At 35.6% G+C, this 22,645-nt stretch overlaps 1 protein-coding gene across 11 annotated transcripts in view; it reads left to right on the forward strand.

The window, feature by feature from the left end:
• Positions 1 to 20,849, forward strand: part of LOC110829846 (zwei Ig domain protein zig-8) — a 520,441-nt gene extending 499,592 nt beyond the window's left edge. For 7 of the 11 annotated variants that reach the window (XM_087344188.1, XM_087344183.1, XM_087344184.1 and 4 more), the window contains 4 exons: positions 627 to 722; positions 3,568 to 3,695; positions 10,887 to 11,055; positions 17,473 to 19,923. In XM_087344188.1, the coding sequence (XP_087200314.1) occupies positions 627 to 722; positions 3,568 to 3,695; positions 10,887 to 11,055; positions 17,473 to 17,588 (509 nt within the window). In that variant the 3' untranslated portion in view covers positions 17,589 to 19,923. Of the gene's footprint in view, positions 1 to 626; positions 723 to 3,567; positions 3,696 to 10,886; positions 11,056 to 17,472; positions 19,924 to 20,477 lie in introns of those variants that run through there. The other 4 variants (XM_087344187.1, XM_087344190.1, XR_015533924.1 and 1 more) reach the window with 3 other exon arrangements.
• Positions 20,850 to 22,645: the final 1,796 nt, after the last annotated feature.

Below are 22,645 nucleotides of genomic sequence, written 5' to 3' on the forward strand. Positions count from 1 at the left end.
ATAATTTTCATCTCCCTGATGATGGAGGCAGTAAGAACCTATGAAACGTCCTTAAACGTATGTCAGATCACAATGCGAAACATCCCAGAAGACAGTTATATTCATCTTTTTTGTAAAGTAGTATACTTCTGAAACTGTATAGTTCACATCTTTTGTGTGGTAAAATATACCCCGTCTTTTATCAGTTCGGCGCAATTCAATCGATTTAGAAATAACTTCCCCGCACTATTTTTGAAAGGAATTATATTCGATAAATTAACTGGTTTCAATGTCGTCTATGTTATCGGATACTGTAGACGTATTTTATAGTTTCCATTAATATCTACAGCGTGATGCCGGAATAGTTGACCCATCTTAAAATAGGCCACGGCTTGCTTATAAAAATCATTAACTCCTTGTCATTATCGTCTTTTCATCTCATTATATGCTCTTCAGCTTTTGAATTTGTAACATTTTTTAATTAAAGAAACCATTGATCATTTATTTACGATGTGACAGTTAAAGCAATAGTAGTTCAAGTTCGCTTTATGGTAATAGTATCATAAACATTATAATCCTTATAGTCTCGTAACGTTTCGATAATAGGTATGTTTCTGTTTAATACTGTACTAATGTTTTTCTTCTAGAAATTCCTACAAAAAAGCCTCGATGGATGTTTAATGATGACTGGTACCAATCTCAACAGTCCCACAGTGGTACCATTAGACAAATTGAAAGAAAAGGTTTATATTTCTTTATTTTGGCTTGTTTTACTTCTAAAACTAACGAACTACTAACATGGCGTGTTATATTACCAGTAATATAATAACCGCTTTGTGAAAATCCCATACAGATGTGTTATTTCGTCTCAGCTTGGTAAATTTGCGGCCTGTGACTGGTGGAAATGTTGCAAATGTCTTCGGCTTTATAACCATGAGTCACGTCTCTCTATTAATCATATAGAGCCTGGTGGTTTCTCTATGTATCTGCTGCTTTAACAATGTATAACTCTTCATTATGCCCATACAGTGTGTATGTAGTTGCTTATGATCTCAGAATAAACACCGATTATTTCCCCAAACAGCATTAACCTATTAATTTTTAATAGGCAAATGCTGTGTTTACTTTGAGGTAGGGAATGAATTTTTAAATATCATGCAGACGAGCTTCGATTTTAAAGGAGTTAATGCTTCAGTGCGCAAATGTACGCCCGGTTTTAACATTTGGTGATTCTGAATTTTTTCCAGACATTGTATTTGTGGGTTTCGTATGATTTTCTTAATGAACACCAGTTATTTCCGTAACATTATAACCAATTTATCTGTTTAGTACAGACTCTTTGTATGTTACTTGAGGTAGGATTCGAGTTATTGAATTGATTTAGATCTATTTGTATCTTAATATGTTACACAAAAAATAATATTTTTTAAATATCTATTTCTACGAAACTTTCAAGATCCCATATTAAGTGTCACTGACGTCTCACGTCACCTCAGAAGTTTTCATAGTAACAAAATTAGTATTTCATAGTAGTTCAATGAATGACGTTCATACCAATGTTTACTATAGTTTATCTATTCGTTTAGACACACAGACGAACACGATAATGCAGTAGTAAGCCCTTCAATTATAAATAAGGGAAGTGAATTAGAAATATATCTGTACCAGGCGAAACTATCGGCCATGTAAATAAATATAAATGAAAATTATGAAGTTCTACAGAAACTCAGCGTAACATCTCTGATATTAACGCGTAATGACTGTCCTTCTGATGGGGTTATATTTACGTTGCAAACTTTCCTAAAGTCTCGGTAATTTTTATATATTATTATCAATAAGGAGTCTTAAATAAGTTTGTAATTGTTAGATTTGCAGTTTTGAGGTGAGGATGATGATTTATGATTTTAAGGGATTTAGTAATTTTCTCCGAAACGTTTCCGTGTACTGGCGAGTCTACACGGCGCCAAAACTCAGAACAATGTCATAAAGGTTGAGATTGTTAAAAAACGAGATACACTTAACAAAATATTAAGCCTCTACTAATATGTAAATGCATTAACGGGGAATGTTATTAAAACTTTTTGTATATTTTTGTAATTAAGTATGCATTTTACAGTAATTTCTATTAAAACAGAAATACCTTGATTTTCGTTATGTACTTCCTAGTGACGTCACATATGATAACTAATTTCTTGGGCATTAAAGAACACCATTGATAATTGAAGGTAAAGTGGAAGACTACAAGATAAAGTGTTTTAATGTTCCTGATTCACTGTGTCGTGTTTGAGGCTGAAATCTGTGTCTTAGGAGAGGGTAAACAGGTAGAATACATTGCTTTACTTTTAAATGCGTTTTGAATTACATGAAGGAACTTGCGACTTTGTGAAGATCTAGTCGTGGCATGAGACTTTTTTCGCGTGAATATGTCGACTAAAGTTTTGCTTCACCAATGAATTTCAAATTGCCTTCAGTGGAATGAAAGTGTGCTTTGTATGAAAACTCCGACCGAATTTCATGACTGCATCATGATTTTATTCTCCCCGCCTTAGCACTCCACCACACGCGCTACAAACCTGCCTCTTTTCGCTTATATTCAAGTTATGAATCATACTAGATTCAACAAACTGAAAGCCAACCTCCTTTTGAATATTCCACGATGTCCTCAAGAGTTGCATAGTTGTGCTTTAAACTGAAAACCTGCTTTGCTTACATGACGGATTGAAAATTGTTGTTTCTTTATTTTCTTATCTCGAACTTATGTTCTTTCCTATAACAAAATATGTGTTCATTTTTAAATCTTAACCTTTAACCACTAAACCTTTTATGGTTCATTGATATATGGTAATCTGACTGCTGATTTAGACAAGATCTTAAACGAAGGGACGTGTTTAAATAGAATAATTTGGTTCGTTAAACCTTTTAGAATATTGAAATTGTTAATAATATTATGATTTTTGCAGTACTTATTTTCCTAAACCCGATTAGTGTATTTTAAATAATATAGTCACTGTTTATAAACAAATAAATAATACACATGTTACTTTAGGCCTCTGAGTTAGTAACAATACGTTGGCAACATGTTTCTTTACTGTATGGTCATTATCTGGCTCCTACTTCATTTCTCAATCGGTATATTTATATTACAGTAAAAATATATTTTGTGATAAACGACCCGAACATTTTAATAATTTATCAGTGAACGATGTAATCTTACCCAAAATAATTATTTCAGAATTTTTTTTTAAATCTATAATTTGTTTCTTCATTGCTTTATTTTGTATTATTTTGTCGTAACTGCTTAATACGTCTTACAAGAAATATCGTTGGCCAAAATTTTATGAAAAACCTTGCAAATTAGTTCTTTGCCTTATTCCTTCCATGTTTTCTGATTTGTTTGTTTATTTTAGTTTCGAGTCTCGATTCTCTTTCTCTTTATCGCCTTGTTCCTATATTTTCTTTCGTTTCTAATTGTTATTCTGTTTCTTTTGATCTCTCTCTTCGCCTCTTCCTTCGTAATATTGCATCTATCTGTCGGTCGTATTACACAGGCAATTCTTCTGCCTGACTTTGTTTAATCTGTTGTTACAGTGCCAACTGCTACGATTTTGGGCGGCCCTGACTTGCACGTGGACAGGGGCAGTACCATTAACCTCACGTGCACAATCAAGGACAGCACAGAACCGCCAGCCTACATCTTCTGGTATCATCATGAAGATGTACGCATAACACGTGATGTAGTTCTCTGTGGCCTTACACAGTTTGTTATTAGCTTAGCCTTGAGTATCGCAACCAATCCAACAGCTAACTAAGGGCGAGTTCTGCGCACGCGCAAGACATCGTCCCTTGCTAAACAACAACATTCTTGCTTACGAAAGGCGTAGTTTATGTATTGCTTCTTATGTTATAATGTATATTACTGGGCGTTTATTTTTACTAAATTTGCTGTAAATTATTCCACCTTTAACTTACCTCTTCCAAATATATCTCGAAACCAGGGGTTATTAAGTGTAATATTCATTGTTTTGCCACAACAGGTTCTCCCATCTTTTTTTTAAACTCCTAATCGACATGGAAATACATCGATACAGATCTAGTGTGTGATTTGGTCCTGGAAAAGTTGAATCTTGACAGCGAACAGAGGAAAAGTTATTTATAATTTAAGGTTCCTCTGTGGTCATAATGATGTCCAGTGCCTTCTTTTAAATTTATTTTAGTGTGATAATTTGTGATACGTTTCGTTCTGCCCCAGTTTTGATATTTGTATTTCTTGTTGCATAAAATTTAGGGGCAACCCATCCTGTTTTCGTCCGCTTTTCCACCGATTGGCAAAGAATCCCGCCACCGTTCCCAAGAGGAACATTTATTTTTGAAATGGCCACCAGATCCCTTAGGGACAGAATAAACACACGCGATCCTGATATTCTTTTTCCTCTCTTTCATACTCGGCCCGTACCATAGCCAGACTGCTTACGGAGCATATTTTATAACATATAAACGTAAAAAGAACAATTTTGACGGCAGTCCTGTTCCGAATGAGTGTGTACTAGCGACGTATTTGCATTACAGATTTTCCTTCGGGATAATTCTGTAGATATTTCGAAAATTTCAAGTCATGTATACGTTTTGATACTGTGCTACTGTAAAAAACTAAACATTTCGTAATGTAAAGGTGGTATGATGTTACAGAACACTGTATTCCGCGATATGGCACGTATCTTTAAAATTTCAGACTTCCTCAGCTAATCAATAAATTACGTACTTCTTTTTAATACGATAGTGTTTTGCTTACTCAAAAAATCCTTTCTGAGCCAGTTCAGTCCTTCTCAAGTATTTTCATACTCTGTTGTATTTATGATGATGATATTCTGTAGTTTAAATCTGGGTCTCAAAAATGGTCTTTAAAGTAAAAATTTTCGTGACAAAATTTGATATTTGATGTTTTTATTACGATAAAAATTTTGGTTGTTTACTTGGTTTCTTGGTGAATATTTGCTGTTATGTGATTTTAGGTCTTATGGGATATTTATGACTCTTTGTATTTATTTATATTTTTAACGTCACTACTGCCAGTTTGATTGTAAATTTATAAAATTGTTTATGTGTTTCTCACTTTTTTATATTAATATTCATGATTTTTTTCAATTTATTATTTAAAACCTTGTCTTTTTTTTACAGCAGCTAACATTCAAAGTGATTAAGGCGTTCTATTTGATCATTAACGTAATTATTTATCATTATTTTAAACGTACTATACATTTTACTTCCGATGTTGTTATTCCTGTTTTTCTGGTTGCATTTCTACGTTATATTCAGTCACTTTATAGGCTGAATACTGCGCATAACTACACGAAACATTCCTCAGGCAACGGACAATATAGTATTCGCTTCGATGAATCAGACATCATCACAAACCCTAAGATAATCGATAGAAACCCTGTGTGATATACGCGCGTTCTATTTCTGTGCCCCGTGATATGCTTAATGCATCCTGAAAGGCTGACGGCTTTCTGATTGGTCGACTGTGACTATAAATACTGTTCCTTAGCACACAGACGTTCGTGGAACCATTATACGTCGGGTGCACGTGGGTGTTAAGCGTACTAATGCAGTACTGAGCGACTTGTCATGTTTAACAGAAGAAATATGCGTGTTCATGTCTGCCCTCGGACAAATTTGGACTGGAGGGCGGACATTAGAATCACATGAAGATAAGTCGTAATGCGAATAAATTTTCTTCGGACATACTAATGTCATAGGTGACCAAAATGGGCCTTCTTACGAAATAAACCTTGTATTTAAGAAAGTAAATAATGCATTTGGAAACTTCTATTCTAGAAGCGTCAGATTTTGTTTTCTGTATCGCGTTATTTTAAAAATCTATGGGGGTGAGACCAATAGGGGGGGGGCTGGAAAAATTATGAAATGTGTAAGTTCAGAATTTGTACCATTCTGTTAATATTTTTTGGGTGATAAAATCAAAGATAATTAAATGATATGGTCATGAATTACGCATGGTATGCGTTATACATTTATACAGAATTTCAATTAAAAAGCCAGATTGAAAGGTTTATATTCCTACGAATAAATGAGAATAAAATATTAAAATATATCGTAAAGAAATAGGGTGTCACTGAGAATTGGCTTTATTTATCTAAACATTAGAACATAGGGTATTGTAAATATGATAAAGAATCTTCTTTTACCATGAAAGGCTTTAATCTTTTGTTTGTCTGAATGACTATTCTAGCTGTGTTCCATGACGTTTGTTAATTAGGTGATATTCTTTGCAGAATTTCGTCTATTATTACGTGTTACAACTACGAAGTTGTTGGAGGTAATTAAAAAATTATACTGAAATTATATTCTTTTGGGTGCGTTACATTAAAAAAAACTTCTGCTACCCCTGTACTGCGTCATACATTTCGTGCCAGTAAATCTTGGTGCGCTCTCAGCAGGACATCATGCTACGATGCGAACTTCAAAAGCGATAAATATTCGCTTCCAAGTCGTGACAGTACGAGATGACAGTGCCTATCCCACTTACTGTCTAATCTTTCATTTTGGCACCCCCATTGGCCTGCTGAATGCGAGAAGTAAAATTACTACAAATTTTTTATGTGTTTTCTTTGATTGGAGGATCATAATTCTCAACATAGTCCCTTCGTGATGGTAACAGATTAATTCGTAACAATTGTCAGAAATTTCGTTACTACAGTAGCTGTGTTAGTTGTAATAATGTACATAAATATTTACTTATCAGTGGCTTTTTTAACATTTTCAGTGGCTCAGACTATATATCGTCGAATGATAATATGATTAATGAATAATAATGTTAAGGATTGTTGATAATAATGCGGTCATGATTATTTGTGTGCAATGATTGAGGAAGTCTACGAATACGTCAGTCAGTGTACACTGTCTCAGGGTCAGGATTTTAACCCTAGACCTCCCAGATACGAAAAAATATTACTCGGTCGCGACTTTCGGTGGAAATAGCTAACATAACATGTGATGTAACGTGGCCTAAATTACCAGCTAGTTCCACACAGAAGAGGCGATAAACAAACGAGCGGGGAAATTCTGGAGCAAAATGGATCGTCCAGGTCTCTGAATTGTCGAAACTGCTCGTACGTGCACACTAACATCTCCCCGTGCGGGCCATCTTATCGCCTTCATGATGGCAGTAATCCACAAGTTCAGTATCTTATATACAGTTTTATATTTTTAATAACTTAATTAAATATACGAAGAGCTGTTTGTTCATTTTTTACGTACTTCACTCGAATGGAGGCAGAAATAACCCCTGAAACGTCGGTAAACTTCTACCAGTCTACACTGCGCTAAATCCCAGAAGGCAGGGTAGAAATCCAGTGGGACCAATGGGCATTCTGTATCACAAATACTGATTTCAATAAGGGGAAATGAGCGCGTAATTTAATAATAGAATAAAAACACGGTACACAATTATGCCCTTATTTTATTTTCCCTTGTGATTTGCTTAATAAGGAAGAGAATTTTTTGAGAGCTGGCTTACACATCCACAGAATTTTTGTAATTAATTTTGTGGGTGTCAAACACAGTAGTATTCCATAAATTCGAAACATCCGCCAATAAAATTCCACAGATTGAAACATCAGATTTTTATGTGCGAATGTAAACTCACCTGACTGAAAATAACACATATTTGCGGTTTTGCCTGTAATTATTTTAACATACCGTACACTGTTTTTTTAACATCGTTCAACATAGATTGGCTTGCGTTATTAATGTTTATACAATGCAGGAAACACGCTTATGTGTCTATTTCTAAAAATCCAGAAATGATTTCAGGTAAAAAAATCTTACGTATTTTACGATAATTCTCCTACCTTAATCACTGTGTTCGTGCGTGTATGCATACTTACACACCCATTATGTTTAGTACTATGATTTGTAATAATTTAATTCCTTAATGAATGTACCAACAGTAAAGAACCCGTAATAGACAAGCACTTATAAATATGTAGCCTACATTAAGAAAGAAGGGAAAAGAACCGAACTAAATGTATAATAAACAGACACATTCTCGTATCAAGAAACCGTCTTCAAGGAAAACATTATCTCTTTTATCCTTATGATAACATGGTGCATCATCGCAGGGGAAGTTACCTTTAAACTCGTCTAGTAAGTATCTCAAAGCTTACGAATTTCGTTTATGTCTTTGCAGGGCTGCTTTGATTATCGTCTGAATATTTTTCGATTTACTTTCTGATTAAAACAGTTTCCACAAATCCTTTTTGAATAAGTGATTTGTGCATTTTTATAAATATATATATAGGCCTATAATATATATTACGTTCGAATTTATTACAAAACGTAGGCTGTCTTGAGTTCGAAGTTTTCATGGTCCAGTGCATTATGTTCGTGCAAATTCTGGTAGATATTCTTAATGTAATTTTGCCTTCGTATTATTTTTTGCCAAAGCTCTTTAAACTAGAAGCATCGTCTCGCTCAGCTTTGTAATGAGAAAACTTAAAAATATTTCAAGAAAAATAGCAGGAACAAAGTAACAAAGAAAGGAAAATTGCAACTCAGATCAACAGCTTACTTTTAAATATGTGTTCGCTGAGTTTCACTACGGTTTTAGACCTACCAGCACAAGAATTTAAATGTTACTGTTCAAATATTATCAGAGACTTTATTTGAGGGCTCGAGTTTCTTTACGAGAATATTTCTTGCCAGTGTAGTTTAAGTTTCTAGCAGCCAGAAGCTGGGCGGATTCAGATTTTACCAAAAAGCCCTTGAACCAGAAGCCAAAAGAGGTTCTTTAACTACCAGTTTTCACTGTATACATAATCCTGCAAAATTGCCTTCACCAATTTAATTACACACAGTGATTACACATTCAGATTTGCTTTTGGCTCTTAATACCATATTATCCCCACCACTTCATCATACTTTGAAACATGTTCTTTAGCCTTTAACCTATACATTTAGCGAGAGCGTACAGTTGCTTACATCGGTGAAGGAACCTCAGTATGTGTCTTCATAATGAGAATATGGACTGCAGAAACTACATCTATACAGACGTTTGCCTTCATAATGTCGTTCTCTAAACCAATTATAATTGTACATGTGATTTGTAGCGGAGTGTATTATTAAAGTGTAAAAACGTATTTGCGTATAAACGTTTTGAGTACAGTCAGTTTCATTATTGGTTAAAAGTGTCAGAACTAGTACCTTAGAATAAATCGTCAGTCAGCAGTTACGTGTAGTAGTACAAAGAAGTCTGCTATAAACTCTGATCAATGATTCGTGTGCTACACAAATGTGTTATTCTTGCAAACTGTATTAAATTGATTTATTTTAGTATTTTTAAGTAAGTTTAATTTGAGCATGTGCATTGTTCAGTGATACTAATTCCTTGTATTTTGCTTTGTCACTTGAAATTTAAATAAGTACATGTGTGTAGGAAAAGCTCATTTATATCATGTATGACACTCATAAGTCTTCTGCATTACATTTTTGAATGTAATTTGTCTTATACAAACTAATCTCCGCTATGTACGTAAATGCTTCGCAGAATATGAATTTTATAAAACTTGCCAGGATTTATGTGGAATTACGAATACAAAAATCCCGAAGCCCTGCTCAGAGTTTTCCTCGAAATTCGATCCACTAATTTTACGTGGTTACGTCAGCCATTGCATAAGTAGGACATACGTTATATCAGTGTGCAGTGGAGGCTAGTGTGCTGAGATAATTATTTGTAAATATTTTATGGAGATAGGTCTGTTTTCTTTTATAGCCATACGTTTAAAACGTAGAATCAGGCATAATTTCTGTAAATACGTAAAGAGATTCTCCATTTTGGACTGCTTACGAAATGTTTTCTCTTATATTTTGCACAGTTCTATCCCACTGACCTCTATAATAATTTAGTGATGACATTTATCTTGGTATTATTTTAGGGTAATTACCAGTGGCAAGTTATTTTGAGTGCATAATTAATCTTTGAATACATTAGGAGTTGGGGAATTTCTTGATTAGTTCAATTGAAAGTCAGTTGATAATATGTAATATTGGTATCCGTAGTTGAATCAGTATATAGGTCGACAGACAGACTGACACACACCTCGAAAATACATCTGAAGGAAGGTGTGGCATAATGGTTGGCACTCAAGCTTTGTATTCGAAAGGACCAGTCAGGTGAAATTGTTGACGAGAAATAGTGATTGGTCCTTATCGAAAGACTCTACGGGTTCGCCGTGCTCATGCGGCAACTTCTTCGACACGTGAACCAAGCGTGTAGTCTAACAGACTGTCTGAAGGCGAAAGACAACAATTACGGCCAATACACACACTGGTGGGTCTTATTGGCACGATAAGGAAACTCAGTTCGTTAGTTAAGTTTGTTTTTTAACGACATTATTCCAACTGCAGAGATTTTACAGTATCGAATATGAAAAATACATTACCCTTTTCTGGGTTGTTTAGCTATTTAGAATTTGGCTTTATGCCAATGTTTCGGTTGAAAATGTTGCTTCCATCTTCAGGTCTGGGATTAGGAGAAGAATTAAGTACCAGACGATGGTTGCTGGCCAGTGAGAGTAGTGTGACGAGGAGAAGACATAAAGTCGTCTTCGAGCTATTAGGTTGAAACCTATTATTGTTATGACCTCCTTCAAGGTACTCTTATCATCCTACATACGCCTAGTCTGAGAAACTTCAGAGTGACCTATGAACCACTACTAAGAAGAGTTACTGCTATTACAGTTTACGTCTGACTTTTAGAAAAGATTATAATTGACAATAGTCTACTGACACACCAATTTTCAGTGAGCAGTGGGTAGAAACAATGACGTATTGTTTCTTGGTCCATGGCCACCAACATGATAACATTAATATACCGTTTTGTCTTTTGTAAGGTCATCAACTATGACTCAAGTCGTGGCGGCGTAACTGTTATTACGGAGAAAGGCGAAGTTACCACGAGCTACCTGCTCATACAAGACGCTGTGGCGTCTGATTCAGGGAGGTATTCTTGCAGACCATCCAACGCGGAAGGTGCCGTCGTGAAAGTCCACGTTCTGAATGGTAAGTAACCATTATACATGGTTAAACAACATTTAAACCGCTGTATTCAGTTCGAGGCGAGGCCTACGATGCGCTGTACTCTCATTGTAAACGAAGGAATATAAATTGTGTTGTGACGACGTAAACTTTCCTTGTTTGTGTTATTTGTTTATTTAAAGACGCTTTACACAACTGTAGTAGCGTTGTATATTTATTCTTAGTTAAATTAACAACTGTTCTTTGTATTACAGAACGTGACAATTGAGTAGTTAGCGTTTGTGTTGTGTCTTTTAACTTTTGTCGTGGGTTTTCTCATGCGAGACACGTTAGAATAGTAGACTACCTGAAGAAGGCAAAAATATTTCCTTCTACGTCAATCCAAATTTATAATTTTTAAATCGGCATAATTTCGATGACGTATATCTTAGGAAGTCGATAAATCTTCTTCAGATAAAACGTGACTTAGTTTCTCAATAATAAATACTTTATAAATTTGCTAATTGTAATGGTGATTGGGAATTTGTAAATGTAAATTCTGAAGAGTGTCCATGTATATGATCGTAGGTAGTTTTGAAATACTTTACAACCGATTGCCAAGAACTCTGAGCCGTGGTAGCTGGTGACCGCGGCCCATAATCGCATCGGAGGCCTCACGAATAGAAGAGAATTTTATAAAATACGTCATGACGTGTGGTCGCGTTATATTTACTTGTGTATTTACTTGTTTATGTATTGTTTATTTAACAATTATTTCAGTAGCTCAGACTGAATGGCGGCAAATGATCTGGTGAGAAATGCGTACAACATTTTGGTTTGCAAAGTCTGAAGTAAAGAGACCACTCGGAAGACCAAAATTTAGACGGAAGGATAATATTAAAATTAATCGTAGGAAAATGGTGCTTGATTAACGAACGGTGAATAGGAAAGGATATGGAAGGGAGCTATCGTGGCCTATTTTGAGGTACTATACCGACGTTTTCCTGGAGGGGCTGAGGAAAACTACGAGGTGCGCGAGTGAGAGTAGCCGGTCTTGGGGCGGAGATTTGAACTATTGACCTTCCGAATAGGAAGCAGGAGTGCCAACTGCATTAAGTAGTGGGATTATTATGATGGGTAGTTATGATCAGGCAAATGAAGTGTTAGGAGCACTCACTGCCCATTAACCTAGGCATGACTAAGTATGTATGAAAATTTAAGCTAGTTATCCCGAAGGCAGCTGTGGGTGAGAGGAACTAAGTTTTGTCTGAGTGAGGTCAAAGTAATTTCGTGTGTTTAAGCAGTACTTCGGACGCCGTATGCGGAAATGGAGATGAAGCTTAACGCATCCGTAACTCGATTGAGGTGAATGTCAGTTTCACGCTGTAGCCGCGTTAAACCGAGTCAGAATCCCCAGACACCCGTAATGTTGGAAGTTGAGTGATCTTAGCGAGATAACATATAATAAACCTCCCCTGCCTCAAATCGTAGTGCCTCCTAGACAGGCACAAAGTTGTAAAGCCATATTACCGATAAAGGAACAACACTAGCCAGACTTTTAGCTTCGTGAAGCAGAATTTTCTTGAGAATGTAATAGGTGCTCGGTTAGTCAAGGTACATCTCGCCTTTTGCGTGACTGAAACGTTTATTTCTGTGTTCTTACGCGTCTGATTGTACAAAGTTTCAGACTAAAGATTTGTATCCTTATCTCATCTTACCTGTGAATACTACATGACCCACCCAATTTCTTCCTGATTTATTTGATAACCTTTAATAATATTTTAGAAGAAACTCGTTACGAAATTTTCGAATTTCTCATTTCTGGTTAGGTTTAAACGTTCTCATAAGCTGCACTCAGTCTAGTATGAAAGTAAATTTGTGTAGAAAAAACTATATGAAATTCTATTTGTGAGGATAAAGACGTTCTGAATTTTTAAATTGAGGGGGGGCTGCAGAAAATCTGAAGGTAAGTGCAGAGATCAGAAAACTGTAACACATTATTTTCGGTCGTAGTGGAATTATAATTTGAAGGTATAATTTTAAAATATCAAAAATTATTGTGACGAAATATGTTTTAGTGAAACTGTTAAATTTAGTATTAAATCTCATAAACGTAAGTACACATAAGTTGTTACTTATTTAAAGTAGGAGGAAATAGAGAAACACATCCTTGGTAGAAATCATGCCTCCGGCTAATGGGGCCATCTTTATATGTAGTACATGTAACGGAGGTAAAACTCGGTACGTTTTAAACTGAGTAAAATAAATATTTCGTTCGCAAGTTTTTCTAACCTTTCATTTGTGCTTGTTTAGTAGTATATTACGCCTTCAAACAGTCGTTTAGACTACACGCCAAGTTGAGGTGTCAGAGAAGTTGCCGTATAAGCACTGCGAACGTACACAGTATCTGGATTCATCAAAGATTAATCACTGTTACTACCGAACAAATGTACCTACAATGTATGTATTTCTCTGTTTATTTCCGTATAATTTAACTACACTGTCAGTAGCTCATTCGACGTTTCAAATTGAACCTGCTTTAAAATAATTTCTTAGCCTGGGAGCCAGTGTACAACATGTCTGAAACACTTCTCGTCACTTTCTACGGTTTGGACGCTCTTAAAACTTCTAGCAACGACTCGAGAGTCTGAATACAGATTCTCGTTGACCATTTAAAGGCTCAGGATTGCCACAAAGTGTGCGTTGCTAGCAGCAAGTGTTCCCCTGCGTCGTTCCCTAGAGGCTTATTTCAACTCGAAGACTTTAAATGATTATAGTTGGTGTGAAGAGGAGAGAATTTCCTATTTAAAGGAAACCTCATTCCCAGCTGTTCCTCTGTGAAACATCTAACCAGTGTAGTATTCTCGGGCTTAAAGGCTATTGCTCTTTCGAGTAGACTTCTCTACGGTCGAGTATGCCCTGTGATCTCATGTTAACAGCCATCTCAAGAGACTCGTAATCTTTCTGCTGGTCGCTGTCCGATACAGCGAAGGCATCTTTCGTAAGAGGACACTTGCTGACAAACCAGAACTGTATCCATGTCCATTTTGAGGGATATCTAGATACTTCTGACTGTAGAGCTTACTACAGTGGATATATCAAATAGGAGGAGGTTCATATAAGCCTTGTACAACTGTCGAAATAGTTTCGGATATTTTCATACGATTATTCCTGACATTTTTCTGTGAACTATAACTTAAAATTTAAATGTGGTTAATGCTTTAATGGAGGCAGCACTCTGTTAACCATTCGCTATGATACAACGTTACATTTTGCCTTCACAGTTGAATTTCGTAGGTTTCAGACGTTGGGGTTAGAGGAAATTGTCAACTTAAAACGGATAAATAAGAACCTTATAGGAATTTAATAGATTAACTAGCTAACAATAGGTTCTGTTGCCACACTTTTGTGAAACGTTTATGAACGTCAATAGTGATTTAGTGTGGAAAGTGTTTAATTGTCACTACAAAGGTCATTGTTAGTTCAGAATGATAAGTGACTTTCAGAATCGTGCTGTCTGTTACTATAAACGTCGGTTCATTGTGAAATAGGCTTTCCACTAGACGTATGCATTTCTCTATATTCTTTATACGCTCTCAATAAATGTCATAAGTAATTTATAGAGTAACAGTCAAATATAAAACATTTCCAAATAGCAGATTTGACTTAACTTTACGCAGAATTTAGCTGTTTTCTCCAGTTGCGTAATTCTGTTCAAAACTACTCAAACATTGCACTGTAAACAGAAGAATGGTTTATATCTCGGAAAACTGAATCCGTGCTATTATTTCCACACATTTTACTATGTTTAGGTAGGATTTAATATACATTTAACATCGGTATAAATCCGGCTGTATTTGAAAGTCGCGTTCATATGTTCGTTGGTTATAAACACAGGGTGTTTCATAATACTATAAACAGAGAATGTTACAAATTTCACAGACGTTTTAGATGTCCTTGCTGCCTCCATCATCACATCTTTGAAACGTCGGTAAACGTTTACCAGACTATACGGTGCCATAAACCAAAATACATATTTTTTTCTAAAAAAACATACGAAACCCAAATACACAAAATGGAGATTTATTTTGTTATCAAAGTAGGTGGTGTATATAATTACTACTGGGCAGTAAAGGGTAACATAGACCTAGCTAAAACATAGAATATTATATAAATAGCGATGCCCTTATGGACATGCTGAGCGGGGTACAAGAAGGGGGGATAATTCGTATTTCCATTGTAACTCGTGGTATTGTTTGTTTTGCATTCTTTTATTTTTATTTTTTTGGTTCGTATTGTAAGTCCCAACATGCATGGTGCTTATTATTGTGTTAAAAGACAATGGAACCGTACAATAAAAGCAATGAGAGCCAAGCAGCTGTGCCCTCTCTCGTGTGTGTGAGAAAGAAATTTGACTGATCTAACACGAAGGTCGGTCGTACGGAAATATTGTTAAGTCACGCGAATCTTCGTGATGTCACCAGACATGTGAAATAATTATGTTCCTTATTGTATTTGCTTGAAACCTTTTATATCACAAGTTGGCCAATGTCTAATGATAGTGGGTTAAAATACTGGGATTTGTTCCTGTTATAAATGATAAGAACGGATAGATTTATGTGTGGGGGAGATCTACCGACAAATGCGGGTAAAAGATTCCTGTTTCTTGTATTTTCCGGACGATCACGAAATAACATCTTAACATTTAATTTATGTTCGATAAAATAATTGTTCCTTTATCAATTTGTTCTTGTACAGAGATCTTCTGACTCACAAATTAACCACGTGGTCAGTATATTATGGTTTTGCTGACAAGGCCGACTAAAAATATAGGCGAACAATATATAAGTCCAGGTTATTTTTACAATAAAAGTGACATAAATTCGGCATAAAACGTTTATTTTCGACGAATTTTCCGATAAATCTTTTTTAATTTTTTCCACCTGAGATGAATCGTATTTACATCTAAATTAAAAACAACTTTTTTCTATCTCACCCTCCTTAACTCATCGGTGTCGAGGTTTCTATTTATTTATTTTTCTTGATCTATTTGGACAATGGTAGGACTCCTTGGATGAGTGATCAGCCCGACACAAACACAGAAAGACGCGGACAAACATCCATGCCTTGAGTGGAACTCGAACCCACGGTCCCAGCGGTTGAAGTTGAATAAATGTGAATGGGTTTGACGCCTAACCGATCCTTATTCCACGAGAATTTCTTCATCTTTGTACACGTAATCCACTAAAAGTCCTATATCTCCGGTGAAGAACAATGTTCTAGGTTTACCAGAACTACTGGCTCCCAGCAAAGAGTAATCAACTTTCAGGTCCAAGTTCTGTGTTAGAGACCTCATTTATTGGTCATAACCAAGGTCTCCCCATAGATCCGTGGTCTCGTAAAGTCCGAGTCCTCAAGAGAGTTTACGTGTATGGAGGTCTAGTCTGAGACAGGGACAATCCACAGGTAAAATTATTCTTGTGTCTAACAAGACATCACACCATGCAGAGTCATGGCGAGTGGAGGTATAACTCCTCGCACTAGTAGAGGTTGAATTGTTATTTTCACTCCCCAGCTGTTTTATCCCTATAATAAATAACCCCGGTACCCAGGGATATGAAGCTGGTAGGGCTCAAGAACCGATCTATATGTCGTGGTACGGAGAAGACTCCAGCCGGAAGTCGAATCCCAATCTTCCGTCTCGTTGGGTAGTCATTCATGTTCCTCGTTAGGCAGTTTGTTATGTTATCTGGATATTTTCCTAAATAGGTTGAATAAAAATCTCGAAATATCTCAGTATAGGTAGTAACTAAATTGAATCTCGTATCTGAAATATCCCGAAAACCTAAATCCTTACCGGCTACTGGAATATACTCACTTGTTAACCGCGGTCGCGGTCGTAACGCTGTTTAGAACCATTGCTTCTGAGGTATACGAAGTGAGCAAAGCAAACTTTTGTACAACTTTGTAGCAACGTAATTGATATGATTGAGAAAGCAATTTGTGTAGTTTTTGACATTAATTATCTCATACTTTCAGTCAGTGTATTTAATTGCGTGTACGCTAAAGTAATTTTATCAAAATTGGTTGGGTTCCAGGTTTATTTTGACATGCTAATTTCATTGGTAAATGACGCATGCAAAATTGTTTTATAAAGTACTAATGCTCAATCCCCTGTTTGATTTCGTATTGACAGCATTGAATGCAGACGCAGTATGGCGTACTGTTTACTCTCCGTGTTTTTTCACAGTACCTCCAGGCAAATATCGGGATTGTATTGTAAGCTAGGCCATGACTTCTTCTTCCGGTATTATTTTCAAATTAATGTTCATTATCTTTGCTGTCATTCAACGCTGTAGGGTCTAAGCTACTGACAGCGTCGTTAAATGAACCATGAATGGCAGTCACGTGGTAGTATGATGTGTATACCGATATGTGACCAATTGGATTTTATTTTATCAGGTGAATTCCCAGCTGCCATGCAGACCGGATCGGCAGGGTTGTCCAACAGTTTCGTCTGTGTAATGTTAATCGTTCTGCTCAGTGTACTGTACTGGCATCTGCTTACTGGAATGTGATTCCTTGTTGCTATGAGGTGAGCGAGTTCAGCAGGTAAACAAGTCTACTAGCAGCAGGGTAACATTTCCGGTTGTGAAATGCAGTGTCTCCATCTGTTGGCTTTCCGCTGGTCGTATAATGATTTCGTCGTACACCTGTCTACGTATTGTGAATCAGTGTCTCTATCTGTGTGTCTCCTGTGTTTCAACCTTACGGAGAAACGTAAATTCAGAGATCGCCGTCTTCGACGAAGAAAATACATCCCAAATTATACACGAGAACCTTAACGGATTAACATAATTAAAGATCGAATCAAGTACAACACTAAAAGGGTTATATATTAACTTTTAAAATGGAAACTTTGGCCTACCATCACAAATATAAGACGATGTCCTATCGAATTGCTCATATTTCTTACAAAAAATATAGAAAAAAGGTAATTAAAAAAGTGTGTCATTTCAATCCCTGGGCCAAAACACCACTTAAAATATTTGAATAATTGACGAAATAAAAGATATTACAATCGCGGATTTTGTCCGTCCTTCTGTGTGCTGTAACGGTGTGCAAAAGAAATAGCACATCTTGTTACTTATTTTATGTAAGTAATAGTATTATGACATTTCAAATCAAATAAGCAACCTGTCCGCTTAGGTGAATATGACGTCGTTACAAATAAATTTACAAAATGTTAGAAGATAAATGACAATGAAATTTTCCGTATGCACGTTTGTAGATGCCACAATGGAGTATGCGTTGCTTAAACTAAGGTTACCAGGGTTAATATTTGTTACATTAATATATTTTTATAAATGTCGTGTATGGTTTCTTCCACTTTTCCATTGTTTCGCCATAGTACAGTCTCCAGGCAGTGAGCTTCAACTGGGGGTCTCGTACCTCGTTTGATTTCTTACCATTCAGTCTCCTCCCGGAACCCCTTGAAATAATTCGTTTTCTATGACTTGAAAAAAGTTGGTAGATAAGAATATAAACATTTTGTGTTTTCAAATTAAATAAAATACTCTCGCAAAGATAAAGAAACGGTCTTTTTCAAATTGAATATGTCGTTGAATTTAAATTAGGTCTTTGTCTTTTTAGAATTACACTATTTTGCACAAATAATTATTTGAACCATGAAAGTACTTAATTTATAAAAAAAAATAATTAAGGTACGAAAGCAGTAATGGTTGATAATTTTTCAGTCAAAAATCCTGTGTCATTTTAATATAAACTTTTTCATGCCACGCAGTTTTGATGGTGAATAAAAATCAAAACTGCAAATTATTACGACTCATTTTTCCATTATTCTGCTTACAAATGACATGGAAAGAATTTCGTACGGTTAACCGAAGAGTAGTAAGGAACAAGAATTGCACATATTCTTAGGTAAAACGACGACAGGTTGCTATAAACTCTCAAGACACTTTCATCAGAGAGAATCCTAATTTATGAGACGTCACGCTCAGTCGCTCGCCGCGTCAACGAAGTGGAGATCGTACAGAAACAAACGAAGAAGACGCTGTGCTAGACGGAAGAATACTTTTGTAGTAAAATTGCAAAAAAATAATCCTTTTCACCAGATTCGAACTGATTCAATTATTTTTTGCTGTAGTCATATTTCTTACATTAAAATCCGAAGGACTCCTCACGGACTCATATGTTTTTTTTTTTAAGATGGAGTACGAATGAGTAATTTGAATGACCTTCACTGCGATTCTAGACTACGCTTTGAATCAAAATGTTTTATGGTCTGATAGTAAAACTTTTCATACACTCACATATCTCATGTTCTAGAACAATGATTATTTCACTTTCTGAGTGGAATATATTAATACTGCCACGATTTTTTTTGGAACGCTGGCATGTGCTTCTTAAAGAGTGATTAAATTTTATGAAAAATACCTCTCAGCAATGGTGTAATTCTACAGAGCACAATTCGTCAGAATCATACATAAAATCTTTCATAACATCAATATTTTATTTTAAATGTGGTACAAAGAAACAAATTGTTTTGTCGTATTTGTTTCCCACTGGCAAGGGCCTAATTGGTCTAACAAAATGTTTTATAAATAAATTATGTGAGTGCCCTTAACAATTAACTGTTGAAGTGTTGTGATGTTTACGGCTGAAAAACAGAGGCTGTATATTTATAGCATGAAGCTGAGAAGATTTTCCATATTTATTGATGTTGAAACAGTTGTTGTTAAATAAAAAATTTGTGTCTTGAAAGGAAACACGCGATATCCGCGAAGAGGAGTGGAGTTACGGAAACCGAAGAGAAAAGTACTAAAGGTAAGATTCGTGTATTTTATCAATTAAATAATGTGAATTTGTAATTAAAAAAACTTGTTTTAAAAAGTCTGTGTCTTATTTCTTAATAGTATTAATATACGTACATTTTAACTATATAAAATAATGTATTAAATACTTAATAGTAAGTAAGACTTGAGGTTCTCACAGCGGTGAATATGAAGATTTCTGTCTTCTGGGTTATTGCGCTGTGTAGTCTGGTCGATGTTAACCAACGTTTCAGAGGTCATACTGCCTCCGTCATCAGGGCGATGAATAATATGAATAATATGAATATTCATCGCCCTGATGACGGAGGCAGTATGACCTCTGAAACGTTGGTTAACATCGACCAGACTACACAGCGCAATAACCCAGAAGACAGAAATCTTCACTTAATAGTAACTTTTATATATTACGCAGACGCACGAAAGCCGTGCGTTCAATCACCCGTTTACTTAAAATCCAGTGGACTGGTGCCTCGACATTCCGACTTCGTTTGCGTCATGTAATGCGGAGTTAGGAAAGATACAGAAGTTATTGAAACCTTTAATTTTAGGATTATTTTAACTAATTACACAGATTACACGTATCTAAGCACCCCTTTCGTAAATTTCTTCCAGACTATGCGGTGCTACAGCCCAAAAGACAACCATCTTCAGACTCTCGGCCTTGAAAGTCGTAAATCCTACAAAGTTTATTTTAGTTAAATATTTAAAATAACGCTTTAATTTATAGTTCCGTGGTTTTGTGGCCCTGCAGTGGATGTCATCGTCTGCTTAGACAGTTGACGTTAAAGAGTGTTGCATCCAACTGCTGCGACAGGAAGAAGAACTTGTTGTAGACGTAACGTACAAGTGTACACTCGGCTTCAGAAAATACCATTCTTGAAACGTCTTAATATTTTCTTCCTAACAACCTCTGATTCTCATTGACCTACTTCTGACAGATTGCATATTAAGTGCAACTCCTGAACTTTACTGACCTTATTCGTAGCATTCATTATCATTTCTTTTCCATGTCTTTCAGTATTGAGTTTTTCTTTTGTTTTTTAATTTTTTTATTAATTTCCTTTTTTGTTATTATTGCTTTATGTTTCTCTCCATCGCAATTTCTTTTCATCTTCGTACATAAAACATTTCAAAAGCTAGTCTCACATTTCTACAGAATGTTCGCCGTAATTTAGTTTCCGAGTCGGTGAATATAATACAATCAACACACATTGTTTCTTGGTGACATTTACTATTGAATATTTGTATGTAGTGGTATTTCTTAATGTGTCGCTGTGTGTCTGACCATTTATACCAACAGGTATCATTAATAATTGTTTCTTTTTTTTTACCAAGTCTTTCCACGTCACTGCCGGCATAGTAGCTTATAATATTGCACGATCTACACCTACCAGAACCTTGACCGGTTTGTCTTATATAGTATTTCACACAATTCAGTATTAAATATTTTGTGTGAATTATACGGCGTCGTTAATAATTAATTTAAAAGATTGTTCGAAAATGAATTATGTAACTACTCTCGCTTTTCTTATCCACGGTTTTATCTCGGTAACATGAGGGTATCGATATCTTATCAGCGGCCAATACTCTATTTACAGACTTATCACGTTATCTGCTGCAAATGATAAGCTTAGAATTCGAATGTAATTGTTAATTTTTTATCTTTTAACTAGTTTCCAATGTAAGCCTAGGCAGAACTTCGCAGGAACTTATCCCCCGTGTATAACGAGAGTCACGTTTATTGTCAGCTTTATGAAGTTAATGTAATAATTGGGCTCACATGATGACAAGAAGCATTTTTAAACAAGACTACTAAGAAAATAAAATCAAAGAACACAGTATGAATTGTACGTGTGAAGATTTTGTCTTGGGACATCACAAATGCAAAGCAACATCTGTTCATTGTTAATGCGTGTATCATGTATATTGAGTTTGCTTTGCTGGAATAAGTACCACGCTATGCGACTGTGTGATTATCTCAGTCAGACTCTGATGCTGAAAGAGTGGTCCATCGTAGCCGTAAAGCCACGACGGTAACAGAACCCATGAAGCAAATGGATTTTTAACGATTAGTCACAGAACAGATACATTTATTTGGTTGAAAGAAGAAATCTTTTGGAGTTAGTCCAACAAAAATGATTTTACCTTCCCTGATTCTCTTATCTTTGTTACTATTCAGCTATTCTCTCTTTCTCTGTACCATTACTTTTCTCATCTTCGCACACTTCAAGGAATGGAGACATTAAATGTCAACCCGGAACTATACGAAACGTATAAAAGACTTTTTAATGTTACACATATATCATAATTTTAAAAGAAAATGTCAATACGAATGTCCTAAAGTGGAAGATTAAGGAACTACATAAGACAAAGGAAAAATAAGTAACCGGGGGGGAGGGGGGAACACAAATTGAATTTTTACATCCATGCATTTGTCTCAGATTTCGCGTCGCATCGAGGTGAGACATTATCAGTTTTCTTCACATATAAACAAATGGAATGTATGATACATCATTCACATCATAATGGAGAGTTAGGTTTATACAACTCCCATAAAAACGTATCAGACCTCAAAAAAATGTATTTTTATATGAGGTGCGTTAAAAATTCTTTTCCCTGCAAACAGCGTTTGTATTGCCTTAAAAACGCGAGATATTCCTGTAACAAAATATTGCCCTTCGCTTTGTACGTTTGTTTGTAATATCGTATTATCACGAAGCAATGTGACGGTACTAAGTATAGACCGAAAATTAGCCGTCAGTCTCTACGAAAATATTTTC

Source organism: Zootermopsis nevadensis, unplaced genomic scaffold (assembly GCF_977971745.1).
Source record: "Zootermopsis nevadensis isolate Lab colony 2312 unplaced genomic scaffold, Znev_1.0 Znev_ptg000007l, whole genome shotgun sequence".
Lineage (NCBI taxonomy): Eukaryota > Metazoa > Arthropoda > Insecta > Blattodea > Termopsidae > Zootermopsis > Zootermopsis nevadensis.